The sequence below is a fragment of the Pinus tabuliformis genome, chromosome 1_1 (genome assembly GCF_031772625.1).
Source record: "Pinus tabuliformis cultivar Carrire ecotype Pingquan chromosome 1_1, CPIR1, whole genome shotgun sequence".
Taxonomy (NCBI): domain Eukaryota; kingdom Viridiplantae; phylum Streptophyta; class Pinopsida; order Pinales; family Pinaceae; genus Pinus; species Pinus tabuliformis.
Window position 1 is genome coordinate 166,371,969 of NC_142297.1, and position 15,579 is coordinate 166,387,547.

Genomic DNA, 15,579 nt, shown 5'->3' on the forward strand with positions numbered 1-15,579 from the left:
GCCAAATCTGAAGTTTTTGTGCACTTTGAAGATTTCGAAGCACTAGTTGAGACATAGTCAGAGAGAAAGATCAAAGCCCTCCATACGGATAATGGGGTGGGGGATATGTTAACAAAGAACTTCAGAACCTTTACCTTGAGTTCGCCATACAGTTGCAGCACACAGTTCCATACACTCTGCAGCAGAACGAAGTTGTTGAGAGAAAGAACTGATCTCTTAAAGAGATGGCTTCCGGTATGCTACATGCTAAGTCACTAACTCATAAGCTATGGGTTGAAGCACTTGATTGTGCTAACTACATCTAGAACAAATCTCCTCATAGCTCTGTCAAGGATCAGACCCCCTTTGATGCTTGGAGCGGCACTAAACCGAAGGTCACCAACTTCCGTGTTTTCGGCTCCCGAGCATGGGCCAGGATCCCCTTTGAAAAGAGGAAAGCTCTTGATCCATAGAGAATTGAGTGCATCTTTCTTGGATACCCTGATGGTGTGAAGGGATACCGACTCCTGATTTCCTCTACGGACAAGCTCATCATTGAGCGAAGTGTCAAATTTGAGGAAAGTCTCTCGCATGCACCTCAGTTGACGCATGCAGACACCTTTTATCTACCTCATGTTCGAGATGATGACTCAATACACTCCGATATAGATATAGAGCATACAGATGCCGAGGTAGAGCATGCAGATGCAGAGATAGAGTCTTCGTATACAAATCCAGTGCATGCATATGATGATCCACATCCAAGCCCAGATTGGGCTTCCAGCAGTGAATCAATTTCACCTGTCATAAATCAGAGAACAAGGAGCTTAAGTGAGATATATGCACAATACCACCCAGCTGCTATAAATGGTCTTATGGGGGATAATTCTGATCCGTGTAGGACTAGCTCAGAGTTTATTGAGCCTCCTCTTGCCCTCAGTACCACTGAACCAATGCCATCCTGACATTGTCATTTGGTTCAGTCTTCTGATGTGCAGTCTTATGTTGAGGCTGCCGGGCATCCCTCTTGGGAGTTTGCCATGGAGGAGGAGTAACTCCCTCCTTAAGAACTAGACCTGGGATCTAGTCCCCTTTCCTTCAGGAAGGAAACTTGTCCGGTGCAAATGGGTCTACAGGACCAAGAGTGCTGCAGATGGGCAAATCACTTGACAGAAAGCTAGGCTAGTAGCCAAAGGCTTCCAAGAAGTGCATGGCATTGATTATGATGAGACCTTTGCTGCAGTAGCAAAGATGGATTGCCTTGCACTTGCCATTGCGGTTGCACAGGGGTGGGAAGTACATCAGATGGATGTGAAGAATGCCTTTCTTCACGGAGAGCTATCTGAGGAGAACTACATGGAGCAACCCCATGGTTTCATTCAGGATTCATATTTGGTCTACAGACTGAAGAAATCTTGCTACAGCCTTAAGCAGGCCCCGAGAGCTTGATATGCGAAAATGGATTCTTTTCTCTTATCATAAAACTTTAAAATATGTAAGTTTGATCCAAATGTTTACATGCTTAGGACACATGACTCTCTTCTTATCTTAGTTTTGTATGTGGATGATCTCCTGATCACCAGCAGCTCGGCTTCATCCATTGCTGCAGTCAAGAGGACCTTGCATGATAGGTTCTTGATGACGGACATGGTTCCATTACACTTGTTTCTTGGTCTTGAGATCAGCCAGGATGCCACAGGCATCAAACTCTCTTAGGCTAAGTATGCACGAGATCTCCTCAAGAGATTTCACATGACTGACTCCAAGCCAGCACCGACTCCTTTTTTGTCTGGGGTCCGCCTTGAGGATGGAGTTGATACTCCATTAGTTGACAGTACTCTCTACTGACAACTAGTTGGGAGCTTACTGTACCTCACCCACTCCAGACCATATCTCTCATATGTAGTAGGGGCAGTTTCGAGATTCATGTAGGAGCTGCACTGGAAAGCTACCAAGCGCATCCTCCGATATGTGCAGGGCCCCATCACTTTCGGGATTCACTATGCAACAGACACTGCATTGAATCTCCTTGGCTTCACAGATTCTGATTGGGCAGGCGACAACATTGATCGCAAGTCTACCTCGAATATTCACTCAGTCTAGGGTCTGGCCCTATCTGTTGGTCGAGCAAGAAGCAGGTTGCTATTGCTCTCTCTTCAGCTAAGGCCGAGTATAGAGGAGTATTCAACATCACCATTATGGCTCTGTGGCTACAACACTTCCTCACTTTGTTGGGCATCCAGTTCCACTAGCCCACTGTCATTTGGTGTGACAACCAAAGAACTCTCAAATTTTACAGGGATCTAGTACAACGGCAGTGAATGAAGCACATAGAGATCCATATGCACTACATCAGAGACTTAGTACATGATCGGGTCATTGATTTGTAGTTCTGTCCTTCAGCAGAACAGACTATAGACATCTTCACCAAGACATTCACTACGCATAAGTTTCACTCTTTGCGCGATCATCTTGGAGTGAAGGACACAATTGCTTAGCAACTTTATTTTCTTCCTCTTTTCTTTTGATTACATTGCATTTTGAGGGGGGGTTTTCCCACGAGGTTTTCCCTCTTTCCTCAATTTTAGTACAAGTTGCACTGTATTTTGGGTGACCTTTGGCCTTAGTTGCCAGGGCCCATTTTCTATTTTTCCCCATAGTGGTGTTCAAGGGGGGGTGTTGGAGGTACGACACACCTAAGACCTTCATTACTGGCACACGTAGACACTTAGTTAGAGCATTCACTGACATGCAAGGCTTCAACATTGGAATCTTCACCAGATTGGTGACTTTGACTGTCATGCATGCATGGGACTACATGCAAGATCCTTTCTGCATGATTTACTCCCTGATTTGCTCCTCCTTTCACTCCGCAATTGGCTAGTTCTCTCCGGAACTTGCTGTAGGTGTTGAGTCTTCTCATTGATCACCACTATGACGCATTACCTTGGGATCTTCACCCAGTAATGGTATATCATGAGCATTGTAATCTATTTTCTGAATCAATCATTCTTTTTTGTTTTTCGATTCTTTTAGTGTTTTTTCTCCGTAAAGCTATGTGTTCAACCTTTACTAGCTAGATTCATCTGTGGATGTTTTGTAACACATTTACATCCTCCATTGATCATAAAAAATTTAAAACTTCCAAAAACGTTTCCAAAATTGGATCCGAAGTTTTCAAAATTTGAATATATTGCAAGTAAGTTTTGAAGGCATTTCGTGGTGGATTGTACACAGATTGTACCAATGTCCATTTCAAAAAAGGGGAACAACATTTCACGAAATTTCTCGAAGTGTTTATAGTCACTTAGGTTTATCCACAAGGCTACCAATATTGGAGGTACAAGAAGAGCCACAACACTCTAAAATGGTACTTCTTCTAGCAATGATTCATCATCTTCAGAAGATAATCAGAAAACTAGAAGCATCAGGGATATATATGAGAAAAAATCTGTATAACCATATTGATTTTGTTCTTTTTGCTCCGTAATGAGAGTTTTCTCCTCTTTCTCTTCCTTCTGTGCCTCTAGCGTTGCATCCTAATATTTATTTTCCATTTCTTTACCAACCTTTGATGCTCCAATCAACATGTCTTCCACTTGGCTTCTAGACACAAGTGGGCTTCTCTAACAAAATAAAAACATATCAATGAGATGTTTCTATTGCATCATGTGCAGTCACTCATTACTAGTTAATTATTCTTCATCAAAATTAACATCGATAATTTTAAATGTTGGATCCACCAAGCCACTTGTTGCTCCATTGTTAGCTTTATTTAAACCAAACTTAGACGCTGATGGTAACACCATCATCAGTGTGATCCGCTTTCAAGTGGGATACATCAAACTCTTCATCTTTTTATGGATCTTCTCCTTTAGATCCACCTTCCTTTTCCTTTTGAAATGCTGCTACAACAAGTTGAACAACACTACTATCTTCAACTTGGTTACTCCCCCTTTCACCAAAAATACTCTCAAAGATATCCCAAGCCTCCTTTATTTTCTTTGCATATGCAATGAGGGGAAGAATGTTGTCGTCTACACATTCCTTTATCCATTTCAATGCCAAGGCATTCTCTTGCATTTTGGCTTACAACTCTTTCAAATAGAGCTTAAACAACTCTTGTTGTTTCTTTGACTTTCTTAGCCTCTTCATTTTCCCATTTGTTTAATCAGCTTGTACTTTACAATATTCACCAAATGTTGACGACATTATAAAACCATAGATTTTTTTTTTTTTTTTTTTTTGTAGGGTATGACTACGCCTTTTCATTAGGTATTATTCACTAGATATTTACATGATGTTTGTTTCACATATGGGTTTAACACTGCAAGTACAACACTCTTTACCCTATCACTGCTTCCACTTTTCTTAAAATCGCTATTTTAAATAAACCTCCCAATGAAACAATGCCCACAATGAATATGAACAATGCCCCTTTTTATTAATAGACTTAAAAAAAACTTTGAATATATTTTTTTTAAAACCCTTGGTATTTTCTTGAATAAAGAAAAAATTTCAAACAAAACTTTAAAAAAGTACTGAAACGAAATTTTCTTCGTGCTCAACTTTACGGATAATTGTTAACATTTTGTTCCATTTTTTAATTGACATCTATCCCACATATCACTGTAGAAATTTGCGACTTTTTTGGTAAATCAAATCCGCATAAGTTTGTAAAAAATAGTTGCAACTGTGTGTGGCTCCTGGGTGCAATGTTATCACATCGTATTTAGATTTTGCATTGTGTCAGTCACCCCTCATGGTTTTTAAAAAATAATCCTAGTTGGCTTCATCTTGGAGCGTGACCTCCTCTTGGGCTGCCACTTTGCTCTCATCCTTGAGTTCTCGTCCTTTGTTACCTCTCTATAAGCACAGGAATTTCAAATGCTTCTCTCGAGGAGTCTTATGCAACCTCACGCTATAATAAAATGACAGGGATTGAGAGGCACAAAATATAGACAAGAATAAACTCAAGAAATAGAAATGGAGCGAATTTCTCTTCTCATCATTGAGTAACAACTAAATACCTCGCCAATTCAAGATTATTTTTAAAAGACAAATGATGGGTGGCTTGCAACATTGCCAATTCAAGATTAATTTTTTTAATTTCATACAACAACGTAATCACGCACTCGCCCAACCTTCTTCATAGCGGCGACTTCTTCAAACAACAAATACTTCTTCCACATATGCCCCTTCACATTCTCTGCTGATCTCTCAAGGAGTCTTACAGAAACTGAGCTCTAATATTGTGTGAGGAAATGAAAAAACATGTGGCAGAGGTCTCATAATTCACATTACTCAAAATATTTTAAAATTATATCACATAGGAGACAATAGTAATAAATGACTACACTGAGATTGAATTGGAACTAAACCGAACCAGACTGAACTCTAACTAACTGTGACACTTGGATTGACAGCTATGACACCTAGCAGGTGGTTGGAATTACATTTTCCAGCATAGTGGAAGGACTAGCTCGAGAGTTTGGACATGAGAGTTTCAGAAAATTGGTTCCTGAGAGGGTCCTTTGTCTAGAAAGATGAAGCGGAGGATGGCATAGCGTTTAGAATGAAGGTGCATTGGGAAAATACCAACATTGTTAAATTTTCTCTTAGCAACACTTGTACCTTTGGAAAAAAGTATGTGATATTTGACCTTGTTGATTTTTCCTTGAATGTCAAGATTAAAGTTATTAATGAAAAGTGCTCACTTCCTTGATAGAAGCAACTTAGTTGTGACAAAGGATCCAAGGTCATGCTATAGAATCCTAGTAGCACATGATTATCTTTAGTTGTTGCCCAAGACTCTATCAAGACCTTTCACAATCAGGGTATGGATGAAGGGTAATATGAAGAGAAATAAGAGGCCACCAACTTTTTTGTGTTCAAGTGCCAGTTTGTCTTATTATAGGCCTTAGAAACATCCAACTTTGTAATTATAATTGGGTTTTGTTTTTTTACATGGGTATGTTACTTAATGGCCACGACAATTATATCCATTATTTGACATATGCAAATATAATAGGAGATGATTTTTCCATAATGTGATTCGGTTTATTTGTTGTGATTTAGAAATGATTTTTTAGGAGCGTTAAAGAGGGCAATAGCTCTTAATTTGTTAGCGACGTAGAATTCTCGTGCTCACATGAGCCACTAGAAAGGCGGTACTAAGGGCCTCAACAATCCATCCTATTTGACGTGATTACTCAATGACATCTTGAAAATATATATATATATATATATATATATATATATATATTTTTTTTTATACTAACAAGTGGTCGAATAGATTTAATTTTTTTCACATTATTAATTTTAAGAATAAAATATGATCACATAATCATTTATCAACATAAATCTTGAACACAAGAATAAAATTGAGAACTCAAACCCCAAGAAGAAATGCTTTTAAAATAGTTTTCAATTTATTACAACTAGTGGTAAGGATACGAATCGTCTATAAGGACCAACATACAAAAAATAAATAGTAGGCTCTAACCTGCAAAGAAAATGAGGACACCAATCTCAGTAAGCACCAATTTATAGTTGTTAAATTGTTCAAAGACAATATTTAAGCTTAAAAATTGTTGAAAAGAAGGTCTACACTCATGGTTCTAGAACCCAACTCAAACTAGAATTTATCCTCCACAAGGTCTTCAACTTGGTCTCCATCAAAACTCGACATCCAACCAGAACAAGCCTATGATTCCCCCTCTAACCAGGGTTGCAAATCGGGAAAGAAAATTAGCCTCAAACAAGTCCAACAAAACCCAATCCAATGCCTGAACTTTACCTCCTCAACGAACCCTGGACTCGGCCTCCTTAACTGTAGAACTCGATCTCAACATGCCTCAAATAGAACAAAAACCATTCCCAGGAATTATAAAAAACCCTTGCACAAAAAGTTTCTCGAAGTCAGCTTCACTTCACTTTTTGCTGGTTCATGAGGTATTCATTTAATCCTACTCCTTTGCTCTCCTAAAAATAGATCCAAATGCTTGAGTAATGACTAGTAATGCTCCTTCTCATGCCTATTTGTAGTGCATTTGGAGTTCAGGGCCAACTTGTGCAGCGTGAATAATTCATATTGAATATTCAAAAATCCATTTGTTGTCAGCCTTGGGGAGTTAAAAGGTGTGCCATATATTGTTGAAAATCTCTCATAATATATTTTCCAACCATATATCTTTTTCTCCCATTTGAGCTTAGTAATTGGATTAAAAGTTCCTTTAAAGATAGGGTATCCAAATGGGGCTTGCTTGTACTTTGGTTGGGTCATCTTGAAAAATATTTTATTATCTCCTCGTTCCTATGGAATTAGAGGGAGTGTCATATATTGTTGGAAAGGTTTCAGAATATGTTATTTGATTATGTATCTATTTTTTCCATTCAGGCAATTTTTGACATCATTAACAACCATTTGGAACGCTCTAGTTACAGGCTGATTTTTGTTAATAAATTCACTGCATAGAGATAAATTATTACCCAAAGGAACAAATATAAGAATAACTAGCAACAACAATAAACACATGTTTATTCGGGAAAATGCCAAATCCAGGGAAAAACCCAACGAGATCTCATTATCCTTGGCCAAAAGACTGGCCAATTCTGCCATGTGAGCCTTCACTACTAACCTCCAGGCCTACATTACAATGAAGTATTCCTAGATTTTTATAGGCTCCATTACATGCAATACCATGGACAGAAAACCATGGGTGTACAATATCATTTGCCCAAAACCATTATTGTTTACCTGGTCAACTTTGACTCTATCCCGAGTCAAGTTTACCTAACAATTGGATACCAACATTGTTGATCTAGATTGGATCTTTATATTACTTGTCATCCATCATGATGCTTATATTACTTGTCATCCATCATGATCTGTCATTCATCTTCAACTTGATTACTCCCCCTTACACCAAAATTTTTCTTAAGGTTATCCCAGACGTCCTTTGTTGTCTTTGGATCTACAATGAGGGAGAGAATGTTGTCATATACATATTCCTTTATTCATTTTAATACAAAAGCATGGTTTTTCTTTTTGTCTTCCAACTCTTTGAGATAAAACTCAAACAACTCTTGTTGTTTTTTTTTAACATTTTTAACGTCTTAGCTTTTCCTATTTTTTGAGCACTGGCAGGTTGTGACTTAACTAGAAAATAGACCTGCAAACATCACGACTTAAATGCTATCAACTCTGCCTTTGATAGAAATGGTTGTGGTTTTGGATTACGATTGCGACATGCAACAATGGTGGCTCAAATATTTATACAAATCAATAATTTATTGAAACAGTCTAGTTTTAACTTGTGAGGTGTATCTTGAAAGACTCCACCAATAAAATAAACTCAAGGCGTATAATTTCGGGCAAACTTACTTTTGCCTTTAAAAAGAAATGACTCATGTATCCCTTTTTTTGTTTAAAAAAATAAAACTCACGCCATAAGTACACCTCATATTTCATGCTCCCTTTTTAAAAATAGATATTATAAAAGAAACTTTAAAATATCATGGAAACGAAATATTGGATAGAGAAGAACAACAATGCTAGAATTGAATTTGGAAAACGAACCTTAGATGTGCTAATTGGCTAATGGTCTTTTGAATGAAGAGACTTTTCTTGCTTTGTGCTTCCAAGAAACTTCAAATTCGTGCTCAGAGTCGACTAATGCAGTTGTCGATGTTGTGTGGAAATCTAATGACGACTCTTCTCTTTCATACATCCAGTTGTGGTTCTGGTTCTGCAACTTAATCCTGCATTTCCACCCACACAGGGGTTATACGTTCGATAACTTCCAGTCCACAGGTGTCGCAACACTCTAACTGGTAGTGAGTAGTAGAGAATCAATCATTCTGAGAATCTTGGAGAAGTTGCAGCCGATGGTGGCAAGATAAATAATGGTCAGCTTCATCCTCTTGTTGAGGTTGATAACGAAAATGGTCGCTGACAAATAAATAAACCACTCTTACACAGATCCACGACTATCCTTCTCACATCCACATCTACGCAATCGAGTTGTCAATCGACCACACCCATTGGTTTGAAGGCAGAGCACACAATGAAATTGCAACTATGACTGCCAAAGATTCAGATATGCATTACCAGAATGAAGAAGATATTAACTATAACAACAAACTCTGTGAGCGCTACAATACGAACCCAATGCCTATAGAAAATGTAATAGAAAATTAAGTTGTCATCGACCGAAATTCATCGGCTTCAGCAACTTCAAAGAACCTCTCTGCGACATCAACAACTTCAAGGAACTTCTCTGCGTCAGGCTTCAACGACTTCAATGGACTGCTCTACATTAGGCCTCAATGACTTCAAAACTTTTTGACTTTTTCTTCAAACAAGATCTCGATTCTCAAAGAATAAAACCTCATGAATAATGTTTTCACCTTCAATACTCAAAAATAGGTTTACATAACTGCCTAAAAGCTACATACCCTCCTCGCACGAACAACAGGAAACTCCTCCTTCACTTAACACTTTCCAGACCACTCCTCTTTCACTCAAGTCCACGATGTAATTTGTACCTAGCTTGACAACGCTCAACGCCACATGCATAAATAGTTGCATGCACAGCTTCAATACGCAAGATCTTTCACATGATCCTAACAGCAGATAGGGATGGAACCAATAGCTGCAACCAAACTTGGGAATTCAGAAGTCAATTTCTTCACTCCACCTTTGAGACAACAAAAGAGTGCTTCCAATTCAAACAAATTAAACACTCCCTCACATTGTGCACCAATCCTAAAGGGTTTAATCTATCTTTGGATTAACCGAGATCTTATACATGACAAAATATGGACAGAGAAACGATGGCACACATAATGGTACCAACTCACACCAAATGCTTTTATTAGAGAGCAATATATGCTTGTGTTTGATAGTTATAAATCACCAAATCGTATAACCATCACAACTGACTTAATAACATGAAACAACTAATCACCAAAGTAATCATCTAAATAAACTCAAGATTATTCAAAATGACTATGAAACCTAGATTAATAGTTATGACACGTAGCAAACAGGACTAGGTGTTTCGAATTATTTTCTCCAACATACTTCTCTTTCATCCAAAAGCCCTTTTCCTCCTGTTCAAGAGGAGGCTATTCTTCTCTGGGTGCCTTCATAGAAAACTGTTGTCTCTACTATATTTTCGTACTAAATCGATATGCTTCATAAAATTATTCCAAAATGTACAAATGAACAAGGGTTCTCTAATTTGGATTACAGCTTCGTCACTGGTCCTAAGGGTATATTTATTTCTCCATATTTTTCTCCACAAAGCTTCACCAGATTTTAAACTTCTTCACGTGACATCCACTACGAAGGATCTATTCGTCATAAAAGAATGTCAAAGCTTACGACTACTCCACATTGCTTTTGGAGACAAACATCGCTCCAATCAACAAGACGTTTTTTATTTCGTTTGGTCACCCCAAACAAAAACTCTTTGTAAAAAGGTGAGCCAGAACTAGCAATTTCAAGAGGAACAACCAGAGCGAAGTCAAATATTAGAATCGGTTGTTGTACTGATTTGACGACGAGGGTATAAGTAGTATGCAAAATATAGTGGAAGAACCAACTTCAGAGCTTGGACGTGAGCATTCGAGAAAATAGGTTCCCAAGAGTGTCCTATGCCTCTAGAGACGAAGTGAGGGATGGCCTCGCATTTGGAATGAAGCTGCATTACGAAAATCCCAACACTCTACTAAAATTTCTTTGAGCAGCATTTAGACATTTGGAAAAAAGTATGTGACATTTGTCATTATTTTTTTTTCTTTCAATGTCAAGATGAAGGTTGTTCATGAAAGGTACTCACTTCCTTGATATAAGAAATTGAGTTGTTACAAGGGATTAAGACCTTCCACAATCAGGGTAAGGATGAAGGTGAATATGAAGAGAAATCATAGGCCACAAACTTTTTTGTTTTTAAGTGCGAGTTTAACCTGTCATAAGCCTTACACATATCCAACTTTGTAGTTTGTAATGATGATTGGGTTTTATATTTTGAGATGAATATGTTGCCTGATGGGCCATGACAATTATATCCATTATTTCACGTACATGAATATAACCCATTCTTCTTAGGAGATCGACTTTTCCATAATCTGATTCGTTTTATTCATAGTGATTTAGAAATGATTTTGCAGGAGTGGTTAAAGGGCAATAATTCTGAATTTGTTCACAATGTATCATTCTCTTGCTCATGTATGAGTAACTAGAAATGTGGTATTAAAGGCTTCAGTAGTCCATCTCATTTGACATGATTACTCAATTTCATCTTGAATATTTGTATAGTGATACTCAGAAGTCGTTGAATCATTTTAAATACTTTTGCTTTATTAATTTAAAAGATAAAAGCTCATCACATAATAAATTATCAACATAAATGTTGAACACAAAAAATAATGTGAGAACTCAGACGCGAAGAAGAAATGATTTTAAATAGTGCTCAATTTATTACAACTAGTTGTATAGATAACAATTCTTTGTAAGAATGAACAGACAAAAATAGTAGGCTCTAACCTGCCAAGAAAATGAAGACACCAATCCTCGGTAGGCACCAACTTATAGTTGTTTCACTGTTCAAAAGAGAATATTTATTCTTAAAAATTGTTCAAAAGAAGATCTACCTTCTTGGCGCTTGTACTAAACTTATATTAGAATTTTTCCTTCACAAGGACTTCAACTCGGTCTCCAACAAAACTCTACATCCAACCATAACAAGTCTATAAGTTGGCCTCTACCTAGGATTGAAACTTGGAACAAAAACTCGCCCTCAAAAAATCCAATAAAACTTGTTCCAACAGTGCTTGAACTTTGCTTGCTTACTTGCAAAACTTGAACTCCTCAACGGACCTTGGACTTGGCCTCCTTAACAATAGAACTAGGCCTCAACATGCCTCATATAGAACAGAAACCCTTCCCAAGAATTATACAAAAAACCCATACACATAAATATTTTCCAACTCGGCTTCACTTCACTTCTTGATGGTTCATGAAATATGAACCTCAAGCCTACTCCTTTGCTCTCTTTGAGCTAGGTAATTGGAGTTTGCCTTTAAATATAAGGTATTCAAATGGGGCCTCCTTGTACTTTGGTCGGGTCATCTTGAAAAAAAAATTCATTATCTCCTTGTTCCTATAGAAGTAGAGGGAATGCCATATATCGTTGGAAAGATCTCAAAATATGCTACTTGACTATGTATCATTATTTTCATTTAGACAACCTTTGACATCAATAACAACCAACTTCATTATGGAAAGTTGTGGTTAAATGCTAATTGTATAACATCATTCTTGATTTTAATTGGATCATTATATTATTTGTCATCCATCTCGATGCTTTTAGTGTGGAAATAGTGGAGGAATCAACTCCCAGGACCATTTTTGCTAGCAAGACCCAATTTGGGAAATTCCGGTTTGAAACCTTCTAAGAGAATTTTGAGGCATTAAATGATTTTTTTGGGGGGCAGGAGGGGGGGTCTTTCTTACTTTAGCACCAAACATTTTTTTTACCAATTCTACAAACAAAGACCTTTTGAACGATGCAAGAATTACAAAATTTAGAATATGTATGCGTAAGTTATGCCACTCAGAAGTTGATATTCCTATTTTCACCACCATAATTGAAGAGGATGCTATGCCAGCTCCCATTTTTCTTGAAATGTGGCTGTTCATGTGATTGTGATTTGGAAATGCGGAAACCCGTTTGGTACGGCTAGGAAATGCGTTTTCGCCCGTACTGCCACTTTTCCCGAAACAGAAATGTGGCAGTACGGCCGGAAACGCGTTTCCTGACCGTACAAGCCACGTTTCCCAGTTGTAATGTGTGTGTGTTTTTTTTTTTTTTTTTTAAATTTGTTTTTAAATTTTTTTTTAGGTTTCCAATAAATTCTAGAAACCTATTCTAAACTTATAAAAGAGAAGTTTGTCTCATTCTCTCATCACACTATTCAACAAGTCGTTTCTCTTGGAGACTGGCAGTTGTTTTAGCTAGGGTGTTTTGAGCAGTGAGCAAAGTAGATTTCAGCAGCAGGAGAAAGAGATTTCAGCAGCAAGAGAAAGAGATTTCAGCAGGAGATTTCAGTAGCAGCAGATTTGGCTCAACTACAGCCATATTTCTCTTATCTTTTCTAGCATTTCGGGGTAGTTTAAGCCACAGAAAATTAATTTGGGTAAGCCACATTCATTTTGTTAGTTTTTTCTTACTATTTCTTCAATTTTTCTAGGGTTTATGCAGCGAAAAATATGAGAAAAGTTTTTTGTTTATAGATTTGTTTTTTAAATTTATTTTTGCAGCAGATTTGGCTCAGCTACAACCATATTTCTCCTCTTTTCTGGCGTTTTAGGGTAGTTTCAGCCACAGAAAATTAATTTGGGTAAGCCACATTCATTTCTTAGTTTTTTCTTACTATTTCTTCAATTTTTCTAGGGTTTATACAACCAAAAATATGAAAAACGTTTTTATTATTTAACTTTTTTATTTACAGATTTGTTTTTTTAATTTAGTTTTGCAGCAATGGCTTCCAACCAAAGTGCAGCTGCAAGTTCAAGCCCTAGGGCCAACCCAAGGGCTGAATATTATCCTCTTTGGAGGCATGTGACGAAGCTTCAAAGATGTGGAGGTGGTGGCTCATGGGAATGGCGATGCAATCTTTGCAATAATACGTACAAGGGCTCCTACCCAAGAGTGAAGGCACATCTATTGCATGGAGGAGGACAGGGGATTTTAGGTTGCACAAAAACATCAGATCCGTTGGCAAGGAGGGCATATCAAAGAGAGCAAGATGAGGCGGATGGTACTAAGAGAAGGCATGATGACCTTACTCAAGCTCCATCTAACATTGAGCTAAGGATTGTAGCTGAAGCAAGAGAGAGGAGAGTTGGTCACACTCAACAACATGAACAACCAGCACCCAAAAATACCAGAGGCCCAGGGGCATCCCCTTCAGTTCAGGATAGCAGAATTGCTAGATTGGTGAATGTGCAAGCAAGAGAAGAAACTGATTCCAGAGTGGCTAGGTGCATTTATGCATGTGGTATCCCATCCAATGTTGTTCGCTCTCCTTACTGGCAAGATATGATAAGGGCAGTTAACAAAGCTCCTCAAGGGTACAAGGGGCCCAACTATGAGAAAGTCAGAACCCAGCTTCTCAAAAATGAGAAGGACCTTGTGGAGGACATTTTAACTCCAATTCGTTCTTCCTGGAGTAGCTCTGGGGTTACCATAGTCTCATATGGTTGGACAGATATAAGGCGCATACCATTGATAAATATCATTGCCACTTCCCCAGAGGAGCAATGTTTATCAAGGCAGAAGACTGCTCAGGAGAGGTGAAAGATGCAAAGTACATTGCTGATGTTGCTACAAAAGCTATTGAACAAATAGGGCCTAACAAGGTGGTGCAAGTTATCACAGATAATGCACCGGTTTGCAAAGCTGCAGGTTTAATTATTGAGGGGAGGTATGACCACTTCTTTTGGACACCATGCATTGTCCATAATCTGAATCTGATCTTAGAGGAGATCGACAACAAAGTTTCCTGGATAAAGGAACTCACAGGGGAAGCAAGCGAGATTATCAAATTCATCACCAACCACCACCAGTCTCAGGCCATATTTCGAGAGTACTCCAAATTGGAGTTGTTAAAAGTTGCTGAGACAAGATATGCCTCAAACTTCGTGATGTTGCGCCGCCTTGTTGAGGTTAAGCATGCATTAGTTTCTATGGTGGTGAGTCAACTTTGGATTGAGTGGAGACAAGCAGATTCAGAGCGGTGATCTATGGTGCGTAGATTGTTCCTTGATGAGGATTGGTGGAGCAAGGTAGATTTCTTGCTAAAGTTCACAACCCCTGCATTTGAGCTTCTCCGGAGTGCTGACACTGACCAACCTTTCTTGGGAGAGGTATATTTCGCAGGAGTCTCCACAACTTTTGTTTGTTGATGATCATTTTGCTGCTTTGATCAAGAAAATCATTGTTGATAGGTGGAACAATTTCAATACTCCATTGCGCACTTTAGCACATGCTCTGAACCCCAAATTTTATGATGAGGAGCTTATTGCTAAAAGCAATGGGAAGAGGAAGGCACCCCATAATGATAGAGAGGTGGCTACTGGGGTGAAAAAAGCCCTTATGAGAACGTTTCCTTCTCATCTACATAGGGAGCTAAAGGAGGAATTTGCCAGTTTTGCTGCAGGAATAGATGATTATGCAGATATATCAGCTTTGGAGGAGAGAAGCACCATGAATCCAGTTAGGTGGTGGATTTGTCATGGAGCAAATGGTGTACATTTGCAAAACCTTGCCATTCGTATTCTTTCACAAATGGCAAGCTCTTCATCAGCAGAAAGGAATTGGAGCACTTATGGTTTTATTCATTCTGTGAAGCGCAATAGGTTGGGCTCACAAAAAGCAGAGGATCTTGTTTATGTGCACTCCAACCTTCGCCTTGCATCTCGTAGGGGTCCAGAATACAACAGTGGTGCTTCTAAAGAATGGGATGTGGATGTTGAAAATCCTGATTTGGATCTCTCTCTTGCTGCCCTGAATATGGAGGCCGAATCCG

At 38.4% G+C, this 15,579-nt stretch overlaps 1 protein-coding gene across 7 annotated transcripts in view; it reads left to right on the forward strand.

Annotated features, from left to right (window-relative positions):
- Positions 1-15,579, forward strand: part of LOC149212101 (MADS-box protein SOC1-like) — a 287,556-nt gene that overhangs the window by 198,964 nt on the left and 73,013 nt on the right. The window contains exon 6 of one of the 7 annotated variants that reach the window (XM_089391718.1): positions 5,406-5,565. The exons of the other annotated variants lie outside the window; for them this stretch is intronic. Coding sequence (XP_089247844.1) covers positions 5,406-5,411 — 6 coding nt within the window. The 3' untranslated portion in view covers positions 5,412-5,565. Of the gene's footprint in view, positions 1-5,405; positions 5,566-15,579 lie in introns of those variants that run through there. 7 annotated transcript variants of the gene reach the window in all.